The 25,366-nt window shown below is 60.4% G+C and overlaps 1 protein-coding gene across 1 annotated transcript; it reads right to left on the minus strand.

The window, feature by feature from the left end:
- Positions 1-1,871: 1,871 nt before the first annotated feature.
- Positions 1,872-23,615, minus strand: Jag2 (jagged canonical Notch ligand 2). Its single transcript, XM_059279533.1, is given in 30 exon segments — positions 1,872-3,491; positions 3,648-3,804; positions 4,966-5,097; positions 5,665-5,913; positions 6,267-6,382; positions 6,477-6,590; positions 7,056-7,141; positions 7,224-7,251; positions 7,683-7,799; positions 7,924-8,037; positions 8,145-8,258; positions 8,471-8,513; positions 8,516-8,589; positions 8,666-8,785; positions 8,788-8,820; positions 8,900-8,924; positions 8,926-8,970; positions 8,972-9,053; positions 9,820-9,881; positions 9,883-10,015; positions 10,143-10,179; positions 10,269-10,382; positions 10,542-10,655; positions 10,986-11,099; positions 11,256-11,375; positions 11,457-11,587; positions 14,686-14,746; positions 14,850-15,101; positions 16,669-16,726; positions 23,277-23,615. Coding segments are annotated over 30 exon segments (3,681 nt in total). The 3' UTR covers positions 1,872-2,994.
- Between the last annotated feature and the right edge of the window lie 1,751 nt (positions 23,616-25,366).

Raw genomic sequence — 25,366 nt, forward strand, 5'->3', positions numbered from 1 at the left:
CGTGTGCCAATCCCACTTTAGCCTCCAGGAGCACCTCACCTTGAGCGAGCATGAGGTAGACTTCGTCCCATGAGCCCCCTCTGGTCTATGGGGCCTTTTCTGGCAACAGTCAGACAGTTGTGAGCATGACATGCAGGGGAGACACACCCTCCTGCTCATCCTGAGACTGACTGGGTTCTCATGGGACCACGACTGCCACCACAGGCCCTCTACCCAGGGTCCTTGACTCCTGATGGTATTTCCATCCTTCGTCCCTGAGCTGCATCTGGACCGTGTGTATGTATGTGTTCATGTCATGTGGAGAGAGATGAATGGTGTGTGCACACACGCATTTGTGAATACATACAGAAGACAGAGGTCAACCTTGCATATCATTTCTCAGAAGCCATCCATCTTTAGTTTGAGGCAGGGTCTTTTGGCCTAGAACTTGCAAAGTAGACTAAGCTGGCTAGCCAGTAAGCCCCGTGGATCTTCGTGTCTCCCCAGTGCTGAGGTGACAAGCACGTGCCACACCTGGCTCTTTGGGTGGGTACTGGAGATCAAAGTCAATTCCCCATGCTTATGCAGCAGGCACCTTACCACCTGGGCTCTCTCCAAGCCTGGGCTTCTGTTGAGGATCATCGTCTAGCTCCACAGTATCTGCTGAACTCACCTGAAACTTTTCATTTGGAGGTCGTTTATTTTCATTTCTGTAAGTTGTGCTCGATTCTTTTTCAAGCCTGTAAAGCTGTTGCGAGTTTTCTGACCTGTCAGTACTTCAGAGGCATCGGCTTTGAGCACGGTAGGCAGCCTCACTCTATGGTTGGTGGCTGAGAACCCATGCATTGTGCATGCATATGCCTCTGCAGTCTGTCCTTCAGGCTTCCCGTAGGTCTGGGCTTCTTGGCCGTGGTCTGCTCAATGACCTTGAAAAGTCATTTATGAGATGGGGGGATAGAATTCCAGGATGAGGGTGGTCTATATTTATTCCTACCATGTACTTGAAGACTTCGAGTTAAGTATTATCATTTAAGAAGAAATTTGAAGCCTAGGGGACTTTTTAGCCAGCATAATGGTGGGAATGTAGGCCCCATGTCTTACCAAGTCATGATGCAGACCATGACTCCTCGGGGCAGCCTTTCATCTGGACTGCCCAGTGCATCCACATCTACAATTGCCAGCCTAGAGGTGCTTTGAAGATGGTGGGAAGACAAAGCGGGTACCATGGAGACACTCATCATGTGCACTGCAGTACAGAGAAATGGTACAAGGTATCTCTGGTGGAAAGAGCAGCAGTGGCCAGGCCAGTCTGTTCACCCAGCAAAAAGTAGGGTGAGACCTCCCTCTCAAGAACTAAGACGTCTTTCTGCTCCTCGTAGCTCTGAAATCTGGCTTTGCTCTTTACTTTCTGCCAGCCTCTGCCCCTCAGAGGGAGTAAGCAGCTTGTGTGCAAACTGGCAAGTGGCCCCAGGGTTGGCTCCCAACACTCAGCCCTGAGGCTCTTCCCACATGAGACAGAAAGACAAGGGGGCAGAGAAGTCTGATTCTTCCTTGGGTTTCCTTCTCTCTAACTTGACCTGGGGTTTCTTAGACCTGGTGAGTTCATCACTGATGAGAGTTTCCTATTTCATAAAGCCCTCTCTTAGCTATGTTTAGAGGTAGAAGGCCAGGCACCCACACTCCCCACACCCTATCCCCAGGAGGGTGCCACTGAACAGGTGTCAGCTACTACAGGACTCCAGCAATGCCTGAGGCCCAAGTTGCCTGCTGCACCAGGGTCAGGACCATCTGACCTCAAAGATCCCACATTAATATGGCCCAACACCCAGGCCATGCCCCACCTCTTCCTGTGCCCCAACTACAAGCAGAAAAAAAGGAACATCACCCAAAGAACAGGGAGGCCAAAACGTTTAAGTTATTAAATCAAATATACAGAGTGATTCATTTAATATGTACATATTTACAGAAATGCACTTTCACAAGGAGGGTGGCCGGGGCCGGCAGGTGGGCAGCGGCCTGGTGCCCACGGCAAACGCTGACAGCTGGGAGGGGGTCTGTGTGAAGGCACTTGTCACAAGCTTCAAGACTGCCGCCATCCCGGGAGGGAGACCGAGCAGTTGGGAAGAGCACTTCTGAAAGCACAGTTGGAGATCTCTGGAGAGTTCTGGGCAGGAGGAAGCAAGGACGGCAGGCTGGAGGGGCCGGCCGAGGCATGGGCCAGGTCTGCTCGCCGGCCTTAGGCCACGCCAGTGACCTCCAACCCCACTGACAACCACAGGCGCCACCAACAGCTATGGTCACCAGCATCACACGGGCCACCACAGGTCCCACGGACAGCTACAGGCCGGCCCAGCAGCCAGTGCCACCGGCGGCCGTGAGTGTCACAGCCACAAGCCAATGGCCACAGACGTTCCTAACGGCCACAGGTCCCACTGACATCCATAGGCCAGGCCAGTTGCCACGGGTGCCACTGACAGCCACAGGTCCCACTGAGAGCTACAGCTAAGACAACAGCCACAGTCCCACTGACAGCCTCAGGCCATACTGTCAGCCACAGGTCCCACTGAGAGCCATGGGCCACACTGAAAGCCACAGATCTCACTGAGAGCCACAGCCCAGCCCACAGGTCTCGTGGGCTTTTGGGCCTCAAGCCAGAGAGAAACCCAAATGAGGAATAAAAAAGAAGATTCTGTAAACAGCGACAGCCTGTGGTAACAAACATTATACGATTTGGTGAGAACACAAACACGCCCTGCTCTCCTGCCACGGTGCGTGCGGACACGGAAACTTTACAAAAATAGCAATGATCCGAGAATACTCCGTTGTTTTCTGCCTGACAGCCATTGAATAATTTATACAAGGTTAAAGAAACGTAAAAAATAAACATTTGTTTTTTGGTTTTTGGTTTTGTTTTTTACACAAAATAAAGAAACTATGCACACGGCCTTGGCCTCCCATGGTCCGGCAGGCATCTTAGTGCCGGCAAGGGTTCTGGGTGCCAGCCTGGCAGCCGGCCTACTCCTTGCCGGCGCAGCGCACATCCTTGGTGCTTCTAACCGCGCGGTTGTCCACTTTGGGCCCCGGAGCCCAGCAGGCTGGCCTTCCCAGGGAGCAGCTGGGGTCTTTGGTGAATTTGTGTGAGAGGAACTTCTCTGCCTCTGGGGAGTCCCCATCTCCACGGCCCAGCTCCTCATCCTCCTCGTCCTCCCCAATGGCCTCGTGGCCAGCTGGCCCGGGCAGGGCCTCGCCTGCCCTGCGGGGTGGCGGTGTGAAGTTCTTGCACGGATAGAGTACGTCCTTGTGGCCCCCGGCGCCCAGGCCACTGCTGCCTGACCGCTCAATGGGGTTGCGGATGGGATTGAGCGGGGCCCACTGGTTGTTGGCGCTCTCATCCCGCGGCAGCCGGCTCCTCTCCCGCTCTTTCCTGCGTTTTCGGGTCCACCACACGCAGATAACCACGCAGGCAAGCCACAGCACACTGAACACGCTGCACAGAACAGGTACCAACAGACCTAGGTGGGAGGAGAGGCAGTAAGCACCACTGTATCCCTCCAGTTCAGTTTCTAGAACGGAACTGGGTGGCAGCAGCTGCCCCACCCCTCTGAGCAGCAGCTACCTGGCAGACTCCCACTGGCCTGAAGTCTGGGAGCCCCGTCACCCCAGCTCACCTGTGGAAGAGCCGCCCATAATAACGGTTTCCACTTTGACCTCGGTGACCGCCAGCAGCAGTGAGCTGTTCCCCCGCTGGGTGATGGCGGCCACGATGGCATGGGCCGTGCTCTGGATCAGGCTGCTGTCAGGCAGGTCCCTCGCAGGGCTGAAAGACTGTAGCAGAGGATGACACTTGGGGCGCAGCCCAAAGGTATCCTCCGGGGCGCCTGCCATGGCCACTGCCCAAACCCTGACCAGTTCCTAGCCAGATGCACAGAGGGCTGCCAGAGGCAGGGCTGGATCTGTGCTACACATGGCCAGGATCTCAAAAAGTCTGGAGACCAAGAAGTGAGAAGGTCACTGGGGTAGGATCTTGATGCAGAGAGATTTAGGGAGGGGCCCAACCCTCCCTCTGTCAAACCCCTGTATCCTGCATGGGGACAGCTGGTCTTTCTCAGTCCCCTCAGCTCCCCCGGCTCTGCACCTAAAGAGCTACAAAAACAAAACCGGTCCCGCACCTCTATCTCTACTAGTGGGCTGCGACCCCACCCTGGCACCCAACCTGTACCCAAGGCGTTTCTTTCCTCCCCTCCCCCTGAATACTGTGCCCTCCATCACCACACGCCACCAGGCTACCTTGATCTCCTGCCTCACCCTCCTCTTGGCCAACACCCACCCCTGCCATCTCAAGGCTGCCTCTTTCAGGGACGGTTCCAGAACATCCTCTCCAGCCTCCTCCCACATGCCAGGGATCCTACCCGAGAGCCGATGTCCACGGCTTCAGAAGCCAGGCAAAAGACGTCCTGGGAGTCGCTGTTTGCGCCACTTCTGAAACTATTTCCCAGCGGTCTAGTGCGCGGCTTGTCATTTCTGCCTCTCTGCCCTGGGCCTGTCAACGCCTCTGTCCAGCTCCGCCCTCCACGCCCTCCACACACTGCCTCACCTGGACAAGCTCCCTGCTGTCCCCACTGGGCTCTGGACCACTTCTCACAAGAGAATCCCATCTCACAACCTTGCTGCTTTTCCATCAGGCAACTGACCCCATGGGCTGTCAGTGACCACCAACCACCTGACCATCTTGGTGCTCTGGCCCCCGCCCTCCCGCCGCCGCCGCTGTCCGAGTGGATACAGCTCCCCACCTGGCCCCACTTAGCTGCCCAGGTGCCCAGGGGGATGCCGACCTGGTTCCTATCTCAGCTCCCACGGCTCCCTGTCTCCATTCTGCCATGTAGATGCCTCTCCTCCTCAAGTTTGCCACTGTCCCACAAGAGGCCCGAGTGTCCCTGCCACTGGGGTTTAGAGGCCTGCTCAGGACGGGTCTCCACCCACACTCACCACAGCCACCTCCACGGCACTGGCCCCTGAGGATGCGCGGTCACAGAGCAGCAGCAGGAGACGGTCTCGGGCCACGGCCCTCGTGGCAGGCAGGGCTCGGATTCCAGAGCAGATAGCGCCCACGGTGGTGCCCTAGTCAGACAAGCAATAGGTTAGCACGGCCTGGGGCCGAGATCTGAGGCCACTCATCTCTCTGCTGGGGGCGGGGAGGGGGCTCCATCCACGAAGCAGAAGAGGAACAATGGGAGTCTACCTTGCCTCCCACCCAGTCTATCTGTGGGCAATGGGAGGAGCTTAGGGAAAGTAGGGGTTGGCGGGATGGGCGTCATGGGTTCCAAGCTCCTCTGTTCTAGGAGATAGGCAGGCTAGCTCTAAACATCCAGAGGATGAGGCCGGGACATGATCGGAATCAGGAATGTTCCTTTAAATGGCAATCTACTACCCAAAGTAGAGTGGCCCACAGCACCCCTGCAGTCTAGGGTCCCTATGTCCCTAGTTATCTAGGTCCCTGGGACACTGGATAAGTAGGCAGCCCAGACTGGACCTATACTCTCCCTCCTGCCCAGCAATACCTGGGCTCAGTGCGGTCTCATATGAGCCCACTGATGGCCATCTGGACCACCAGGGGCTTCTGGACCTATGGGAGTCAATCACTCTAAGGGTAAGCTTTAGAATCCTGGGTCCCCCAGGGCCACTTACCTGAGGCACTTGGTCACGGTTAAAGCGCAATGTGAGGCGTGCACAATTGTTGTCCAAATGGGTGGTCCGTGGCAGGCAGGGGGTGCTGGGTGGGAGAGGTTCGTCAGCGGCACACTCCCCCCAGTTCTCACAGGGTGGCTGCAAACACTGACCCAGGGCTTTCTCCCGGCACTGCTGCCCTGGTGGGCACTGGGCATTCAGAGCACTGGGCTGGCTGGACAGCAGACAGGGCTTCCATCCACACCACACCTGGGGAAGACACACCCAGGAGAGACACATGGGGTCGGGTCAGTGAGTCCCCAGTGTCTCCACCACCCGGGGGCCCCAGGGAGGCAGGCAAAACTCCACTCCAGAAAGGACTTTCTGTCAAAGCAGAAAGAGCTAGGCAGAGCCCGGGATGGGCGTCAACTTCCCGAAGTGTACAGGGAGAGAGGTAGGCCCAAGGCCCCTCCCAGTTTACCCCCTAGGATGACCCTCAGAAGTGGGCAGCCTTATCTACCTACACCCCCACCCCTGCATCAGCCTATTGATAGCTGAGTGAGCCTAAAGGCTCAGATCACTCAGGGTCGGAGTGCAGGGGGTGCAGGAGGGGCTGCTCCCACCTTGCTGCAGTCCCGGTGGCCATCCAGGCAGCGGCAGCTGTTGCAATCTTCTGTCCAGGAACTCCCATGTGGGAAGGACACACCCCGGGACCAGCAGGGCCTCCTGAATAGGACCACTGTGGGGAGAGGAGACGGCTCTCAACAGAGCATCCAAGCACCGGAGGGTGGATGTGGCCCATGCCCCGACCAACACGGTCACAGCCGGCCTACCTTCCTGGCACCTAGGGCCGGAACGTCCTGGTGGGCAGTTACACCGGTACCCGTTGATCTCATCTACACACGTGGCTCCGTAAGCACAGGGCGAGGACTGGCACTCATCGATGTCTGCAGGGAAAGCGGTTACGTGTTTCTCAGGGCGGGCTGGCACCCCCACACGGGGACCAGGATGCGAGAACGGCAAGACGGTGCAAGGACGTGCACACCCCGGGCCACCTCACCCACAGCGACCTAGGCCGGGACAGCTGCTGCCACTGTCACTATGACGGTCTGAAGCCTTCTAACCCACGGGCCCTCACCCTCCTCCATCCACCTCTGTGTGCCACAGTCAGGGGTGAGCATGAGCATTCCACCCCGTAGCCCATACTCCTCCTCCCAAGATGCAGCTGGCTCTTCTGGGAGGAGCTAGGAACCCATAGGACACAGACATGTAAGAGAGGCAGGACAGGGCGGTGGCCACGTAGCCCATCAGGATGTGTACGTTGCCCAGCTCTTGATGCTGAGGTTGGCTGGAGGTGGGCCCCAGGACAGATTCCCTCAGCCCAACCCCTTCTATCCACCTAGGCTGCTTACTGATTCGGCAGTCGGGACCCGCGAAGCCGGGTGCACACTCACAGCGGAACCAGTTGACACCGTCAACGCAGATGCCCCCATTGTAGCTGCAGGGGAGAGGGTGGTCGTAACGGGTTCCCCACGGCGGGCCCTGCACCCCCACCCCCAGCCCCCTGGGCTGCCACTCACCAGGGCAGAGGGTTGCAGTCATTGGTGTCTGGATTTGAGGGGAAAGACAGGGTGGTTAGTTGAGCACACACTTGCCCAGCACACCTCTGCAGCAGCCCTGTGTGCCTGAGGCTCACGGGTAGACACTATCCTGTCCATACCAGCCTGGCAGAGTCAGCAGGGAAGTGCCAGGAAGGTTCGGGAGCCCCAGGCAGGCCACCAGGAGGGGGCCTAGAGCTGGAGTGGGAGCTATTTCTCAGCAGGAGCCCCAGACTGCACAGTGGTGGATCGGGGGAGGTAGATGGACGCTGCAGATCTGGGATAGGGGGCTGAATCAGAAAACGGCAGAACAGAGTGGGGATGGTGAGGTGGACGGACAGGTGGAGTGGGTCTTCCAGGCAGTTGCAAGGAGGGATGGGGAGCTGGGTGAGGATAAGAAGAACCCACGGGCCTCCCCCACCTGAAACCCCTCCAGCTCACTGTGTGTGCAGGTGCGGCCCTCCCAGCCATCCCGGCAGATGCAGGAGAAGGAGTCTCCGCTGCCCACACAGGTGCCTCCGTTCACACAGGGGTTGGGCAGACAGCTGCTGTTCTTGGCTGCAAGGAGGGAGAAAGGGCTTCTTGTGATGCCCCCCGGGCAGACCTCGGCGAGACAGGCAGCCTAGGGGCAGCGTGGGCGGCAGAGCCTCCCAGGCTGTGCCAGGCTGGGCCGGGGCCTCACCGACGGTGCAGGTGCTGCCCTTCCAGCCTGGAGGGCAGGCACAGCGGAAGGTGTCGCCGCTGTCGTAACAGGTGCCGCCGTTGCTGCAGGTGTAGGCGTCGCACTGGAACTCGCCTGCAAGCAAGCACGTGGGGCCGCTCAGCGGGCAGGCCGTACTGACCGCAGCAGCGGGGTCTGGCAGGCGGCCCCCTCCACTCATTCGCAGGGACCCGGGCACTCACGTGAGTGGCAGGTCTTGCCCTTCCAGCCGTCGTCACAGGCACAGTAGAAGTCGTTGACCAGGTCATAGCAGCGGCCGCGGCTGTGGCAGGGGTCGGGGAGGCAGTCGTTGGGATCTGGGGGGAGGACGCCGGTCAGCGGGGGTCACCGGCGCTGGGGAGGGCTTCACGGAGAAGAGCAAGAGCTGGGCCCCACCATGTGGGAGCCTGGGATTCCACCCCATGACTTCAGGCCCATGCACACAATGCTGAGTAGGTCATAGGGGTGGAGCCGGGCCTTAGCCAGTGGGCAGTCCAGGCAGGGCAGGCGTGCGAGAGTGCACACTCACTGATGTCACAGAGTTCGCCTTCCCAGCCGCTGGGGCAGAAGAAAGCCAGCGGAAGGAGTCCACTTCATCAATGCACGTGCCCCCATTGCGGCAAGGCTGGCCCATACAGTCGTCAATGTCTGTGGGAGAGGTGAGGTGAGCTGTCCCCGCGGCTGGCCGGCTCGCCCCACCCCACCGACTCCGCACGCCACTCACTCTCATGGCAGTAGGTGCCCGTGAAGCCGCTGTCACAGACGCAGGAAAAGTTGCCCCCGGGCAGGCTGACACAGTGCCCATGAGGGCCACAGATGCCAGAGGGCGCCCACGCCACGTGCTCTGGACCCCCGTCTCGAACCCGCAGCCATCAATCACTGTGAGAAAGAGATGGACAGGGGTCAGGCCCATCTCCCACCCGGGGTTCCCACCCTGCCTGGGGGCTGCATCCCGCACCTCTGCATGCCCCACCAGGGCATGTCCTCCCTGGGCACTGAGCAGTTCTTTCCACCAAAGTCTTCCGGGCAAGGCACAGTAGTAGTCACCCTCGAGGTTGTAGCAGCGAGCACCATTGAGGCAGGGGCTTGGCTCACAGAGATCCACATCCCACCTGCAGGTAAAGGAGGGTGTCCATCTGTAACAGTCCAGCTCTGGATAGAAGCACTGTGTAGTGTGGACAGCCAGGCCTCAGCCTCAGACCAGACAGTGCCAGGCCGAGCTTGAAACTCCCGCCCACCCAAGAATGTCCAAGAACCATCAGCTGGGCGGAAAACACCTGTGGGCCACCAGCCCCCCTCCTGCCGCCCTCGGCCTCCACAGCAGCCAAGCTTCCTCTGCCTCCCACAGGCAGCATCCGGCCTTGGCTCCTCCTGCCGGCAGGAAGGCCAGCTTCTGACCCCCATGTTGCCAGGCTGCCCTCAGAGCCAAGAGAGGTCCTTCCCACAGCCAGCACCAACCACCATGCTCCTGGACCTGAAGCCAGGATGCTGGCCCGTGGGCCGCTAAGAAGCCCACCAAGCAGGAGGCTTACTCTTTTCACAAAGGCCAGAGCAAAACCATGTGTATGTAGCTCAGGACAAGAGAGGTGACCAGCTGGTGGGCGAGGGCACCGGCCGGGAAGAGGGCACCCACTCCTTCCTAGGGCCCACCCCTTGACCCATGATGACCCCCACACCATCAAAACACTCGATTCTGCCTTTCGGGGACCTTCTTGCAGGCTGCTTCCCGGTTGCGGTCCCGTTAGAGGGCGTAAAGCACACGAGGCCGTGTGAAAAAGGACGAGTCTGACTTGGCTGATGCTATGAGGCCCCTCCCAGCCAGGCTTCTGAGGACAGTGTGGGCAACACTCCCTGCACACACCAGGAGACAGCTCCCACCAAAGCTAGGTCACTACCTCACAGAGCGGCCCCGAGAGGCCCCGTGGGCAGTGGCAGCGGAAAGCCGTCCGCCAGGTTCCTCGCAGATGGCCACCCCCGGCGACAGGGGCTGCTGGCACACTTGTCATACTCCAGCTCACAGTGCCGGCCTCCAAAGCCCCGCGGGCAAACACACTGGTACCCATTCACCCAGGTCCTAGGTGGGCGGACGGGTGGGTGGGTGGGTGAGCCCCACGCACCCCACCCCCACTCCCCTCCAGCCCACGTTCCACCCTTCCCAGTCTTGGCAGGGCACGCGGCAGCCCTCCTTACCTTGCAGGTGCCGCCCATGCTGACACTGCCCATGACAATCGTTGACGTCTAGGGGCAGAGGGGGCATGTGGGCGGGGGTCAGGGGGGCCCTCTGTGCTCCCCAGCCCCACCCACCTGCGCCACCCACCCATACTGACTGATATGGCAGTTGATGCCCTTCCAGCCCGGGAGGCAATCACAGTAATAGCCGCCAATCAGGTTTTTGCAAGAGAAAGCATTAAGGCACGGCTTCCCTTCACACTCATTGGCGTCTGTGAATGAGACAAGGGGAGCTGTGGGGCTCAGGCCCCACTTACCCACTGGGCCCTGCACCTGGCACCCGCAGCCCCAGCAGTGCCAGCAGCAGCAGCAGCAGCAGCCACATGCACAGCACACAACCCATGCACAGACGGCCCCCAGGGAGCCCTTACCCAGCTGGCAAGTAGCCCCCACCCATTGCTCCGGGCAGATGCACTCAAAGCCGTCCACCTGATCCACACAGGTGCCGCCTGCTGCACATGGATTTGAGGCACACTCATCAATGTCTGCAGGGGTAGAGAGAGAGAGAGATGCAGGGGGATGGCCAGCGAGCAGGAGGGCGTAGTAGTAAACGGGTATAGAGCGTGGTCAGTGAATGTGGGATCATGGCTAGTTAGTATAGATGCATGGAGTGGGTATGGGGTATGGGGGCATGGCCAATGAGCAGGGGCAGACCCCATGGGGCTCAGTCTGCAGTTGGGAAGCATGGTCCCATGTAAAGAAGCGGGAATCTGTTGTCACTTGGCCAGTGTCCACAGTACAGTGGATTCGACCACTCCATCCAAACCCCCAGGGTGCTGCCCACTCCCTTCCTTGTGCAGCCCCCGGACACTCACCAAGTGCACAGGTGGGTCCACTCCAGCCCGATGGACAGTGGCATTCAAAGCCAGATGGCACTTCATGGCAAGAGCCCCCGTTGGCGCACGGGTTGGAGGCACAGGCATGCTCGGCTGCAGAACCAGAGTGTGAGTAGAGTGGTGCCTACCAAACTCAAACCTTCTTCCCCAAGCCCACGAGACCCAGAGTCCACCGGGGCACGGTCCACTGTACAAGGCAGTGAAAAGAGGGCTTGGCCAGGCTCCCTGAGAAACAGCATTCCAACGTACCCCGCTCGCAGTTCTTGCCCAAGTAGCCATCTGGGCAGGCGCAGAGGTATTGGTCAGGCTCAGCGTTGATACAGGTACCCCCATTGACACAGGGGTGGTGGCTGCCACAGTAGTTCAGGTCTGGGCACAAGGGTAGGGCTCTCAGGGATGGGCCCAGCTTCAGAGCTCAAGGCCTGGCCCTGCCCACTGCCCACCATCTACCTTTGTCACAGAGAAGGCCACCCCAGTTGGTCTCACAGTCACAGTGCCAGGGCTCCACACAGCTGCCATGCACGCAGCCAGGGTAGGGGACACACTCGTCACAGAACTTGCCCTGCCAGCCATAGCTGCACCTGGGGGACCGAGCAGTGAGGCTATCAGCTGGGCAGATGAGTAAGGGGTATGAGAGGCAGGCACAGAAGTGCAGGCCACCCCCACCGGGCCTTGGCCCTAGAGAACAGCTCTGAGCCAAGCAGGGGTTACGGCCTGCCGGCTAGCCTCGCCGTCACGGGCATTCCCGGCCACTGGCCGAGACGGTGAGCCCAGCTGTCCCGTCACTCCTCCCTGAGCTATTCTAGGAGTCAACCCTGAGCCAGGCCCCACAAGCAGGCGCCGGGAAGGAAGGCCCAGCTGGGGGAGGCCCAGGGATACAGTGCCAGGTCCTGTTCACCAGGTGCTGCTGGGGCCACAGCAGCAGCCAGGGTCCGAGAAGGATGAGGAGACACCAGGAGAGGTCCTGGCCACCCTGGTCCAAGGTCTGTGTGACCTTGGGTGATGCCCATATCCTCATTGCTACTCAAGGGCAGAGGCTTCTCTGACTCCCAGGAAAGTCCAACCCATGGGCTGCCTAGCCAGCCCTAGGGCAGGGCCACACTGAGCAGGGGAGAGCCCAAAGTGCGGAGCTGAAGATCTCAGCTGAGGCCATAATCTGAAGACCTGGTTCTGCCCACGTTGTGGGTTAGGTTCCCTCTGGGCAGTCCCTCGGGATCTAAGTAGGTGGCCAGCACAGAGCCAGCAGGTAAGAATCTAGGGCTCCAGTAGGCTGCCCTCTGGGCCCTGGACAAGACTCTGGGGGCTCCTTCCTTGAAGGCTAAGGTCCTGTGGGGCAGGAATGACGTGCAGGCCACGTCACTTCCATGCTGACACCCGCCACAGGAGTTATTTTTATAGAAGGAAAAACCACAGCCCTTCCTGAGCTGCCCTGGAGCCACGCACTCAAGCAGTTATCAGCCCAGCTCACCCAGGCTCACATAGGGAAACTGAGGCTGGCTCCAGGATCCAGCCCAGAATGTCCAAGGCAGGTCCACAGTAGGCCTCCCATCTCTGCTTGGAATCTTCTCTACAGGTGACATGGGGAGTTGAAGGGCAGGGCGGGGCTGCGACTAGCCTCGGGTCATCCACCCGGGAGCGCCACAGCCAGCTCAGCCCAGACCCTGCTGAGTCCCAAGGGCGAGTTCTCCACCCTGGGCGGGCCATCCCACACCAGACCCCACCTTGTGGCTTTCCTGCCAGCAGTTCCAGGGCCTGGGGAGGGTGGCAGGAAAGCGCAGCCATCTCCGCAGTAGCATCCGGTTGGGGAGGGGTGTCCTCTGCTGAAACCTGAGCCCTGGACAGCAGGAGGCCGTTGGGCCTCACCCTCTGGCCCAGGGAGAGGCGGGTGGCACTCACCTACTGCCCCCTACCTTGGTGTCCTCCCCCAGTGTTCATGTCTGTGTGCTACCCACAGCCTTTCTGCACCGTGGGGGAACCGACTTGTCTCTCATCTCCCTCCTGCCCGGCACTGACCACACAGGGATGCTGGTACAACCATCAGGGGCATATAAGACACCCTGGCCCAAGGACTGAGTGTGGGGTTGAGGGCAGGCCCTCATCTGCCCAGAGCTCACGCCACCTCCACCACACTGCTCAGAGGCAGGCAGAGAGCCATTCCCATGGACAATTTCTGCGGCCCATCCTGCCCCACGTCCCTCCTAGGATGAAGCTCCTAGAGTAAGGTACTAGCCCTTCCTGGGCCAGGTGCTCCACACACACTGCCTCGTGTCCTGCTAAGACTGAAACCACAGCGTGCGCAAGTGACCCTGGGGGACTCGCACTGCGCATGCATCTTTTTGCCCCGGGACCAGCCTGGCTGCTGTCCACATCACCACCCAAGCCAACGCCACCACACTCCTCCCCAGCCCACCTCAACTCCCCACTCCCTGGCCATCTTCTCCAGACTAAACAGCACACGCCTGTATAAGTCACTTAACTGCACGGGCTCCGCTGTCCTCATCCGAAAACACACATGGAGCATGCCCACCCCTCAGAGGGTAACAGGGATGGTGAGAACCAGGACGGCAGGAGAGCCTTGGCAGACCTACTGCTGTGGCTCCACCAGCCTGAGAGCCCCTCATCCCCAACCCTTTCCCTGCATTCTCCAACACCTGAGTGTGCCAACATCTGCCCCATTCTGCTCTGCTGTCTACCCTACTCACTTGGCCTCACTACCCCCACAATGCTTCACAAGCCTCAGAGGGCTTCTACTCTCCACTCGAAGCTGTAGGACCCCCACTCTGGCCTCCCTTTGACTCCTGAGTACCTTGTCCGGCCCCCTGACAGTCTCTGCCCACATTCCCAGCCCCTCCTCTCCACCTGACCACTGGCTGTAAACCTAACCTGGATGCCACATGATCTGGTGCTGCCTGAGGGCCGGGCCTATCCAAAACACCCTTTCACACACACACTGGCCTGCCTCCCCACAGCCATCCCTGCCTCAGCCACCACAGCTCTGCTGTTCAGTAGCTCAAGCTGGCAGGTTTGTAGGTCCGTCTTGACCGGCCACCCTCTCACTCCTACACCAAACTCACCATCAAATCCCGGCCCGAAGCATGTCTGCAGGCCCTGCCCACCTCTCCACCCTGCTTGCCCATCACTCCCCTTTTGTGGCCTCCCACAGACCTTTTGCTCATGGCCACCTACGAGGCTCTTCCTACCCAGTGGCTGCGTGGTTCTCCTAAGCCTCTCCCGACAGGGCCCCTCTTCTCCCTCCTCTGCAGCAAGGTACCAGTCTCTCCCACTAGCATGCCACTGTGACATCCTGCCGTGCTCCTCAGGGTGGCGGACTCCTCATAGGTATGGCGAGTTCATACACACACACACACACACACCTTGACCTCTGCCTCTGGGTGGTGTGACTACCTGGCCTCTGGGTGGTGGTGTGACTACCTCTCTTGTCCCCTTCTAGCTGTCCTATGGGGAAAATGTCACTGGGCACACCACACCACATGCTCAGGACAGCACTGCCCCCTCCGTGGCCACGGGCTTCCTAAGGGCAGGGTTCCATGTCAGCTCCGCGGCGTCTGACTTCCTACATGAAGCACCATACTCCGTGGCCCACGAACACCTGCGGGGTGCCCCAGCTGCTGCAGGCTCAACAGCCACTCAGGTAGAGAAGGGCAGGCATGGTGCTCACCTGCACTCCCCAGGCACGGTGCATCCCCCGTGGAGCAAATTACATCCTTGTTTACACACGGCTGAAACAGAGGGGCAGAGAGAGGCACAGCTGCAGCCGGTCGGTCACGCTAGCCCCGCGCACGCGCATGCCCACCCCCACCCCCACGCTGGACGACCCCTCACCTTCTTTGCACTCCTTGCCCATCCAGCCGTCCATGCAGGCCTTGTTTCCGTACTGGTCGCAGGTGTAGTGGCCGAAGAAGTCGTTCCGCGGCCGGCAGAACTTGTTGCAGGTTGCGCTGTAGTAGTTCTCGTCACAGCGCACTCGGATCTGCAGCTCCAGGTGTGCAACATGGCCGCTGAAGTGCAGGCTCTTCCAGCGGTCCTCAGGGTTGATCATGCCGGCGTGTGACACCCGCTCAATCAGCAGCTCCTCTTTGGGAGCAGCAGAGTCAGCCAGCAGCATCAGCTACCCGCCAGTCCCCCAGGAACACAGCACAGGCCTACCTAACAGGCAGCTTTCGGGGGGGCAACGGGGGCAGCCAGGCGGAGGAAGGCTGCCACCCCTGCAGGAGCCAGGGGCAGAGCGCAGTGGGGACACTGTCCTGGCCCCCATGGGAAGGTTGAGCCAGAAGCTCCGACCCACCGAGGGCCCTGGAAGCTAGCACACCCGCTCCACTCTCACAAAGATAGGGTCAGGAGGGCTGCAAGCCCTAAGCTTCCCACAGCCCCTGGGCACCGCACCAGCCATGAGTTTACCATTCTCTCTTCCTTCCTGTACTGCATCTGGCTCCCAGAAGCACCCTACTGATCCATCTTAAAACAGGATTCTAGGACCCCATTCGCGTGGGCTGGACCGTCCCAGAGCTGTGCCTCCCTGCACAGAGGCAGGCTCCCTGAGCAGGCTGCAGTGCACCTTCCACTGTTGTCTGGGGGTTTCTATGGCAGCTGGTCACAGAGCCCTCCTGCTCCACTTTCCCCCTACTGCATTAGTACAGGCCCAGCTGGGTACTCAGTGCCTTGGACTAGAGAGAGCTCTCTCCTCATTGGCTTTGCCTCGGGCCCATTGGCTTATCCTTGTCAAGGCCCCAGATTGCCTTCCTTGGCCCTTGGCTGACCCCTATCCTGAGCTCCCTGTTCACATATCCTTGGTAACATCTCTCTGGTGGGCCTAGGTTTCCTCCCTATCATCATGCATGGCTCTGGAAGGTCTCAAGGGGTCCATTTGACCATAACTGCAGGTCCAATCCATCAGCCACCCTAGGCCTCCACATTCGAGAATAGCCAGAACCTCTTAACCTCTCAAGCGGCCTGTTTCAGCCTCCTTGTCTTGGTACACACAGCATCCTCTTTGTTGGCCTCAACTCTGGCCTTGCAGACTGTGTCCACAGTGCAGCCTGAGCAGTCCATCCCCAGAAAGAAGCCAGCATCTTCACTGACCCCAAAGCCTGCTCGATCAAGCCTTACTGATTCCCTCATCCCCCAGCCACGGGAACTCCACCCAGATCTTCAAATGCAGCCTCTGGGCCTTTGCACTTTGTTTACTCTCTGCTCGAGGGGCTTCCCTACCTGTCTTCCTCTACCTCGTCACTAAAAGGCTGAGATGACCCCCACCACATACACACACCATCCAAGATAGCCAGCCTTGAGGTGGTGACCCTCAAAGCTTCGTGTTCTAGGAAAAAAAAAAAAAAAAGGCCACAAAGCCAGAGAACCACTTGAGGGTATCCCAGTGCACTGTATCACCAACGCGGGCACCAAAAGAGCACACTGAAGACACCAGCATGGAGGAACCGTACACACAGCTCTACAGAGCCACAGAGATGGAGAGCTCCTTGACACCAGCACAAGATGTATGAGCCGCTGCCCCCAGCAGACGGAGGACCACGGACCTGGCCACAGGCACTCTGGCCCAGCAGGCCAGCTTCCTAGCACCTTGGGGAAAGTCTTGCTGGTGGCTTCCCTCCACCCACCCACTCTTCCCAACACAGGGTGCACTCACCATCAGGAGTGGTGTCATTGTCCCAGTCCCAGGCCTCCACGATGAGGGTGAAAGAACGCTGTGGACAGAGGGCAACTGGTCAGGTGCCTGAGGCTCCCTTCCACCTGCTGCTGCTCCCGGGGCAGGGTGCAGACCCCAGACCCGTGAGGCTCTGGGCTGCTCAGGCCCAGCAGAGCCTTGTCCCATGGCTCTGTGCTTCCCTCCCATCCCTATCCCTGTCCCCCAATATGGGCTCATCTCCTCTACAGACCCCAGATGTCCCAGCTCAAAGGTAGAAGGGTCTCCCTGGCTGCATCTCTCAGGAAGCTTTGGCTCCTTGTTCCTGGGCCCCCAAGGCCCAGTTCAGCTCCACCTGTGTAAGCTCCCAAAGTCAGCAAAGGGTGAAGGGAGGGATTCAAGCATCTGTGGGCAGAGCGCTTCCACTGAGAATACATCCCTGCACCTCGCTGAGGTCCGACCTGAGTTTGGAAATATGTGGTCCTATGTATTAACAAGGCCACTCGAGGACAGTACCCTGGCCACCCATCAGTCCCTCTCACCAGGCACATAGAGATGCTTACCCAGAGGCCCCAACAGACAAAACCAGCAGAGAGTATGTAGTGAGACCCATAACCATCACCCCAGGACAGAGGTTAGGGGCGGGGGCTTGCTGTACAGGTGGGGGACACTGAGGCTCAAGAGATGTGCTGAGTACAGCCTCAGCCCATAATCATGGCCAGCCCCACCATCTGTTCCTCCTGCCCCAGGCCATGGTGATGAGCTCTGCTGTTAGCTGTCACCTTGGCAACATAAGACCTGCCCCCCGTGAGAGGGTGGCCTGATCCCACCATGCCTTGTCCCCCAACCACCCCTTCTTCTGTGGCTGGGCTATACTGAGGAAACTTCACGTTTTCCTGAATCGTTGAGTCCCACTGGCCATTCCTCAGCTCCGACACCCTCCCCTCAGACTCACTGGAACCCCATCTAACCTGGTCTAGGCCCTAGGCTTTCTAGAACTTTCCACCCTCCCATTCCCCACTCGGCCTGCCATACTGGGCCTGGCACTGGGAGAACCTGTCCTGTTCCCTGTCTGTTGGCACCTCAGCATGGACACCCTCACTTCCTACTCTGGCACCTCCTCTGAGCACCTGTCTTTGGACATAGGGCCTATGCCACTGTGAGCAAGGCCAAAAGCAGAGGGCCACTGGTCCCCTCCAGAAGCCTCCTTGGCTCCACGAAGCCACTGCCAGGTTTCTCAATGTTATCGCTAAGTCCCCCTTAAACCTCTCCCTCTCCCCCCACTGTGACTCCCGTCCTAACTGCTCTTCCAGGGCTCTCGGCAACCACAGGGCCTCCCAGCCCTATCCACAGAAGCCTAAGAAACCCCCATGTGCTATCCTCCTCTGCTAGGGTGCAGAGCCTCCCTGGGGCTCTCTACAGTTTCTACCTTCACTCCAGCACACCACCCTAACTGCCTGGAAAGTCATCCTCAGAGCCTCCCTTTGTCCAAGTCTAACTCCCTGGTGACAAGCTGGGCTCCCAGCCCCGCTTCCCAGGCCTTACCTACTCCATTCCTTTACCCACCCACTCATCCCAGTGCGGAGCACAGTTCAGACATTGCCTACAGCCCCTGAACCAACAGCTGGAGCCAGAGAAAGAGAGAGACAGGCCAGGTCACACAGCCCCAGGAGAAACGGGCTACAACCCACAAGCCAAGGGAGGAATCACCACAAGGAAGAGGAATGGGGGCCCGAAAGGAGGCTGAGGGGGGCCAAGAGAGCCAGGAGTGTGGAACGGGGGGGACCACAGCACAGGGCACCACAGACCCCACCACGGACATCACCACTGATTCCCATCAAAACAGGTGGTCAATGGGATCTGAGGCCAACAGGTTTAACAACACACTCTGCTGCTGGGTAGGAGCTGGTGGGCTCTAAGTGGGCAAGGCCGGGCTGAGCCTGAGGTCACTGCCTTCATTGCCACAGGCCAAGCCCACCAGCTAGAGGCTCTAGGCACAAGGCAGGCGTAAAAGCCTGGGTCCGGATTCCCTGCACGCACCTGGGTTTCAGATGAGCCAGGAGCACTCCCAGGAAACCCACGCCAGACACACAGGTAGGGTTACCACCACTTCAGCCCAAGCCCAGGGCTCTGGTTACCTGCTCCCGCAGGGACATGGCCCACCCGCCGCCCAAGAGGGCCCGTCGCCCGCCAGCTGGGCTCCCTACACCTGGACAGCAGGAAGTCATCCAGGGAGAACCTGAGCCAGCAGGCAGGCGGCACCTGTGGCTTCTCCCCACCTGCCACACTGGCCCCCCAGCTCCGCCCTTCCCCCAGCCTCTCGAACCACATCCCTCACTACAAACAGCAGTGTACATCCCTGCCCGGGGAGCCAAACCCTGCAGTTGACAAGAAGGATGATGGTGCCTGGGCTGGAAGCCTGTGGGAACTTGAGGCCTCAGAGTGAGTGGGGGCTGGGGAAGCTGGGGGACTATGGGAAAGACAGAGCTACCACCTGCCCAGGTTCCCCAGAAGGAGGAACCTGGTCCCTCCTCCTAGGCCACCCCTCCTGGGCCATCTGCCTGCCTGCCTACCTCTGGAGGTCTATGTAGCAGAGCCTCTTCCCACAAGTCTGGCCCCAGCCATGCCCCCAGACATAGTCCATCACCGTCTGGTCAAACTCCAAGCCTAATTAAAATCCCCTCACCTAGTCTTCAGACAGAGCTAACAGGACAGCAGCAAACACAGGAAAGGCATGCCTGAAACCAGGTGCGCCACACCCCATAGCCAGGTGCAAGGCTGGTTCTATCCCAGCATCCAAACTGGGCCCCTGACAGAGCAGAACACTTGCTGCCAATGCCAGAAGCCCTAAGCACAGACATATTTCCCGAAACCAGAGCTTTGGAGAGGCCTAGGCCTCTGTCAGAGACCTGGAACCTAAGAGGAGTTGCCCCTTCCCCCAACCCCTTGGGTGACAATGTCAGAAGTCGGGGAGCCAGCTAACACTCCTAATCATCTGGGATTGCAGCTAGCCCAGGAGCAGGATGGATATGCCCATACCTAGCTCAGGATGGGGTGTGTGGACAGGGGCTAGTTCAGGCTTTCAATCTGCTAATAAGGATCCCTTCTGGGTTTTGGAATTAAAAGTTCCTCAAAGGCCAACTACCTCCAGCTCAAGCCCTTGCCTGGCTCCCTCAGGACCTGTCTCTGGCCCAGCCCACCTCCCATTCTACCCAGATACCATGAGGACTCCTGAAAACCACAGTGCCCTTCCTGCCAACCCAGATACACAACATCCATTCTCCATCCATCACACTACACACCTGTTTTCCAACCACTTCTATGGGCCCAGGGACAAAGGCTCCATCCATTTCCATGTCTAAATCCTCCACTGGCCAGGTTAGCTCTTTCTGCCTCCTGGCCACTTCAGGGTGTACAGCCTTGAACAACCCCCCCCCCTCCCCGCGCGCCCAACCCATAATGGAGAAGTACCACCTGCCCCTAGCTCCACATGAGGAGGATTGCGGGTCTCACGGGGATGGTGTGGGAGGCAATAGACCTTAGCATGGGTGTGATGGAGAGACCAGTGCCCATACAGCTCCAGAAGGCATGGAGGGAAGCAGGGTCTTTTGGTGTACATGCAAGGCACAGATTCCAGAATAGCCCACCTGGGTCAGATGGGGCCAGGCCCTGTGTCCATACCACCAGATCTGCTCCAGCACCCTCGGCTCTGATTAGTCCCAACAACCTCCACCCCTCCATCCTAGTGGGGCAGCTCTCCTCTGACCACTTTGCCTTGCCACCCTCAAGTACACCACCTAGCACACATTTGGCCATGTGCTGGACAGCCAGCAGGGGGAGAGGAAGGACTTGGGCAGGACAGAGCCACATTGGAGACTTCAGAAGAAAGCATGCTGGGCATCCGACAGCCTCATCCAGCTTCAGGAGTCCCAGTCAAAAAGGAGGCAGGGCACCCATCTCAAGGGAGGGGAACCGGGTTACAGAACTACTGCCCCCTCAGCTCTTCTGAGCCACGGAAACCAGGTCAGCCTCGGACTCACCTCACTTTCACTCATGACCCCCAGTGTGCCATGGAGCCCACATTCTACCATATTACTCATCTTCCAGCTCTGGGAGTGCACACACCACTGGCCTGCCACCAAGGAAGCAGACTGGAACAGGGCCGCACCCCTGGGCTCAAAGGCAAGCTGGTCAGGCAGAAAGCCTGCAGCAGAGACCGCTCCTCTTCTGGAAGCCTTCGCTATATAGGCCAGCAACCCCCTTGCTCCTCACTCAGCCATCCTGAAAGTGCCATCCACCAGACCCCAAAGGAAAGCTCCTGATCCTCTCAGAACCCTCTGCCGCCACCTGCTCAACCCACAGAGCTCAAGCATGTGCGGTGGGACATGGCTTCCCCTCGGCTGGGTATAGGCGGGCACCAGAGCCACTCTGGGGAAAACACACATCTCCCGGGGCCATCCATGATGCGCACAACCCGATGGGGGTTGTTGCACCTCTCCACATCTAAGAATTCACTCAAAGAGGCTCCGCGGCAGGTACAGAGCCAGGGGTACACCCAGAGCAGAGGGCTTGTGAGAAGCTGGTGCCTGTTCTCAGCCACCTTTCACACCACCCCATCTTTCCACAGGGCCCTCCTGGCACCCAGGAACCCAAGTCCCAGCTGCTCCTTGCTGTTCCCAGAAGCCGAATGCTCCGGTGCGCACCTGGATTCCAAATGCACCCTGGTTTGTGGGACAGAGCTGAACTTGTGGCAAACCGAGCAGCTTGGCCTCAGGGCTGTTGCCGAAGAACGGAAATACCAAGGAACTGGCATCACGGCACCAGCTCCATGCCTGGCAGCCAGGTCATGCAGCGAGAGGGGAGAAGGGGGCCAGAACTGTCCCCCCTAAACACAGGATACCCTTTGACCCCTCCATCCCACGTTGGGTAGAAACATGCCCACTCCTGGGGCATTGAGGGAACCAGCTGGGAACAGAACGAAGGAGGTTAAAATGTCCTCAACACCAGGTAGGTACCCAGACTCCAAAGAAGGCAAGGGCCTGTCCCATCCCGTCCCACACCAACCGGCTGGCCAGCGGGGCAAAGAGCCACGAGGGACACGCGTTGGCCCGCCACATTCCTCCAGGCCCTCCCTGCCCCCACACCACTGCTGCCAAGTCGAGCAGAAAACACATCCTCAGGTAGCGATTTGGAACCACGCTGGCTTGGGCCCAAGTGCAGATGACAGACTGTGGGCCCTGCTGAGACCTGCCCGCTGTGCTGCTGTGGGGGCGAGGGGGCAGGGCCGAGAGCAACTGCCTAGGGCCCCTCCCAGGCCTGCCCTGCCTTTTCCATTCCAGGGACACATTTCCTATCGCAAGCCCCCAGGGTCAAGGATACCTGGCCAGGCATGGGAACAGAGGGTACCCTATATACGGAGCAGGAGTCCAGGGAAGGATAAAGATGCGAGGCACAAGCTGGGTGGACTCGGATGAAAGAGCCGTCCAGGGCTCAGAGCAAGGGCAGAGCAAGGGAGACCCTGCCCACCCAATCTTGGCCATTCCTGGCCCCCAGCTCCAAGTCTCTTTCAGGACCAAGGCACCAGGCAGACCCACTCCCATGGCTCTTCGCAGCTGGACCAAGCGCAAGACCTCACCCAGGAAACCTCTTGGGTCACTGCCTGATACCCCACTCCACTCCCTATTCACAGGCCTGCAGGCCCACCAATGCCAGCTGTTCTTAACCTGGTCCTCCAAGCTATGTCCACATTCACTGCCCGTACCTAATTTCATACCTGCAGACAATCAGGTAAGTGTATATGCCAGAAAGTGAACAAAAGCAAGTACCATAAGGCTCCCCACTCCCAGGCCTTTCTGCCACAGGCACGGGACCTGTCTCCCCCTGATGCTGGATCCCCACTACCCTTCTTCCTAGCATGCCCAGGCTTGGGTTCCTGCCTCACCTGGCCACCCCTAAGCAGACAGGATGCTTCCCAATTCCAGAAATGAACAAGCAAAATGAAACATCCACAAACGGCGGTGCCACAGTGGGTTACAACTTGGAGCCTAGTTAGTGTCTCTTCCTTTGGGAGGGGTGGTCACACACACACACACACACACACACACACACACACACACACCAGGCCATCCCTGCACGGGTTCCAGGCGCCTGTCCGTGCCCCCGGGCATCCAGGAAACTGCAGGGCAGGAGCAGGCTGGCCGCGGGCCCGGACGGCTCCGCCAGGGCCTGCCCCAGACCAGCCCCAGCACGCGCAGCGCACATGCCTGCGCAGCCTGCCGGGCCGCAGGCGCCTCGCACCTCCCCACGCACAGACACGCGCAGGGCGACATAGGCACACTCCGAAGGCCGCCGAGCACGCAGATTCCGGCCACCCCGCCCCGCCACGACCCCAAGGCCATCGGCCCCCGGGTACCCCGCGCGCCCACGTGGCCAGGCGCGAACCTGGCCGCAACAGCACGCGCCCCAGGCCCGCCCGCTGCGCGGCGCCCCCTGCCGGCCCCGCCCCGTCTGGGCGCGCGCCGCCCGCACCCGCGCGGCCGCAGGTGCTGAAGGGACCGCGGCGGGCGCCGAGGCGCGCAGGGAAGCTGAGTGCGGGGGAGGGGCGCACGTACCGGCCAGGCGAACTGAAAGGGAATGACGACGAGGCCCGGGTCCTGGTGGCCGCCTGTCCGAGACCGCGCGCGCGCTCGGTCTCCCGCAGCGCCCGCCGGCGGCAGGTAGAAGGAGTTGCCACCCAGCACGGGCGTGGCGCCGTAGCCGTAGCTGCAGGGCCCCGTGGGCGTCACCTTGGCCTGGTACTCCTTAAGGCACACGCGCACGTACGTGTCGCACTCGTCGCGGCCGCAGCCCCCCGCGCGCGTCGTCCGGCCGTCGCCGTCACAGCAGGCGCCGCTCAGCAGCTCCCCGTTCACGTTCCGCAGAGCACTCAGCTGCAGCTCGAAATAGCCCATGGGCCGCGCCGCCTAAAAATAAGGCAGCGGAGAGTGCAGGGAGGCGCGGGCCGGGGTCGCCGAGCCTCTGCCCCGCCCCCACCCTCGCGCTGTTCCTAGGGCTCCGGACCGCGGCCGCTTGCGCGCCGCCCGGCCTGGAGGAGCGGCCCGGTGCGCCCCGTCCGCGCCCGTCGCCACCGCGCGCCCCGCTCACCTGCACGCACAGAAGCAGCAGCAGCAGCAGCCGCCCAGGCAGGCGCCCCCAGCCGCGTGCCCGCATCGCCGCCTCGACCCCGCCCGCGGCCCCGCCGCCGCCGCCGCCGCCGCCCGCGCCCGCTACAGCCGCCGCGCCGGCCTCCAGCGCCCGCCCGCCCTACGAGCCCGGCGGCGCACAGGCGGCGGCGGCCGCACAGGCGGCGCGGGCGGGGTCGAGCAGTGCGCGCGGGCTGCGCGGCGGGCGTGCAGGGGAGGCGGCGGCTCCGGCTCGCTGCGGCCGCGCTCCGGCGGCCGGCCCGGCTCCCACCCGGCGGCGGCGGCGGCGGCGACGGCGGCGGCGGGTCCCGGCCTCGGCTCTGCGCGCCCGCGCTCCCGGCACCGCAGCCAACAAGTTCGGGACGAGACTGACAGCTCGCTCGCCCATTCGTCACCCGCGCACCTGCATATTCATGAGGGGGCGGGGCCTCGCCGTGGGGTGGGGCTGTGGGGGGGTGCTGGGGGCGCCCCGGGCTTTAAAGGAGGCGAGGGCGCGGTCTCCGCGCGGGGCGGCGGGGCGCGGGGCCACCAGGCAGTGGCTTCTCTTGTGCCCAGGCTCGCCGAGGTGTGGCCTCTTCTCCTCTAGAATTCTCCCCCGGGTTAGCAGCCTAGGAGTGGGGCGCCCCCTGAGGTCACCGTCATGGTCCCCTCCCATCAGAACGCAGCCACTCTCGCTCTGCTCTTGGTCCCAAAGGAGATGCTGCCTGATGTACGCATCAGGACTTTGCCCCCACGCAGGGCGGATGGGGCCCTGGGACCCTGGGACCTTGGGACTCCTGGTGCGCCCCCTTCCCCGAGGAATCTCCCCCGCTCCTCAGCCTCCTGCCACCTCCACGCAGGCTACAGGGGGCGCTGCTCCCCTCCGACGCCCAGCCCTCCCCTCCTCCAAGCGCACAGGTTGAGTAGCCAGTCAACAAATGCTCCTTCCTGCAGGCTGTTTCAGAGGTGGACGTCGCCAGACTCTTTTCCTCAAGGAACTCACCGGCCAGAGGTCCAAATTTGGGGGAAAGGAAATGGGAATAAAGGACAGTGGTCCATATCAAGAGAGCTACCCAAAGAGGATTTTCCAGCAATCTGGGAATCCCACACCTCCACTACCATCTCTTGAGCATGTTCCTAGGTGATCACCTCCTCCGCATGTCAATACCAAGGGTTCTTCATCTACAAACGGCCTCTGTTCACTCAGCAGAGCCCTTTCCAGTGCCAGTGGTAACCCCAGTGATTAGAAATCCCCATACTTGAGGTGGTGATGTGTTACCCTGCCCTTCAAAACCCCACAATAGCTGGGTTGTCCTCTCTCCAAGGCTCCTCTCCCAGGTTTCCCCGACTGGACCAAGTCACTGCCAGAGGACTTACTGGGGGAGGGGGAAATTCTGATACTGGTGAATCAGAGGCACAGTAGAAGTGGGCCAGGGATACTACCCTGCCTCCTGGATATTGCCTGGCAACCTACACAGGGAGCCAAGCCCTGGGAATGCCTTGAGCAGTGCACCTGTCCCACCAGTGTCTAATGCCTCTCC

Source organism: Peromyscus eremicus, chromosome 14 (genome assembly GCF_949786415.1).
Source record: "Peromyscus eremicus chromosome 14, PerEre_H2_v1, whole genome shotgun sequence".
NCBI lineage: Eukaryota > Metazoa > Chordata > Mammalia > Rodentia > Cricetidae > Peromyscus > Peromyscus eremicus.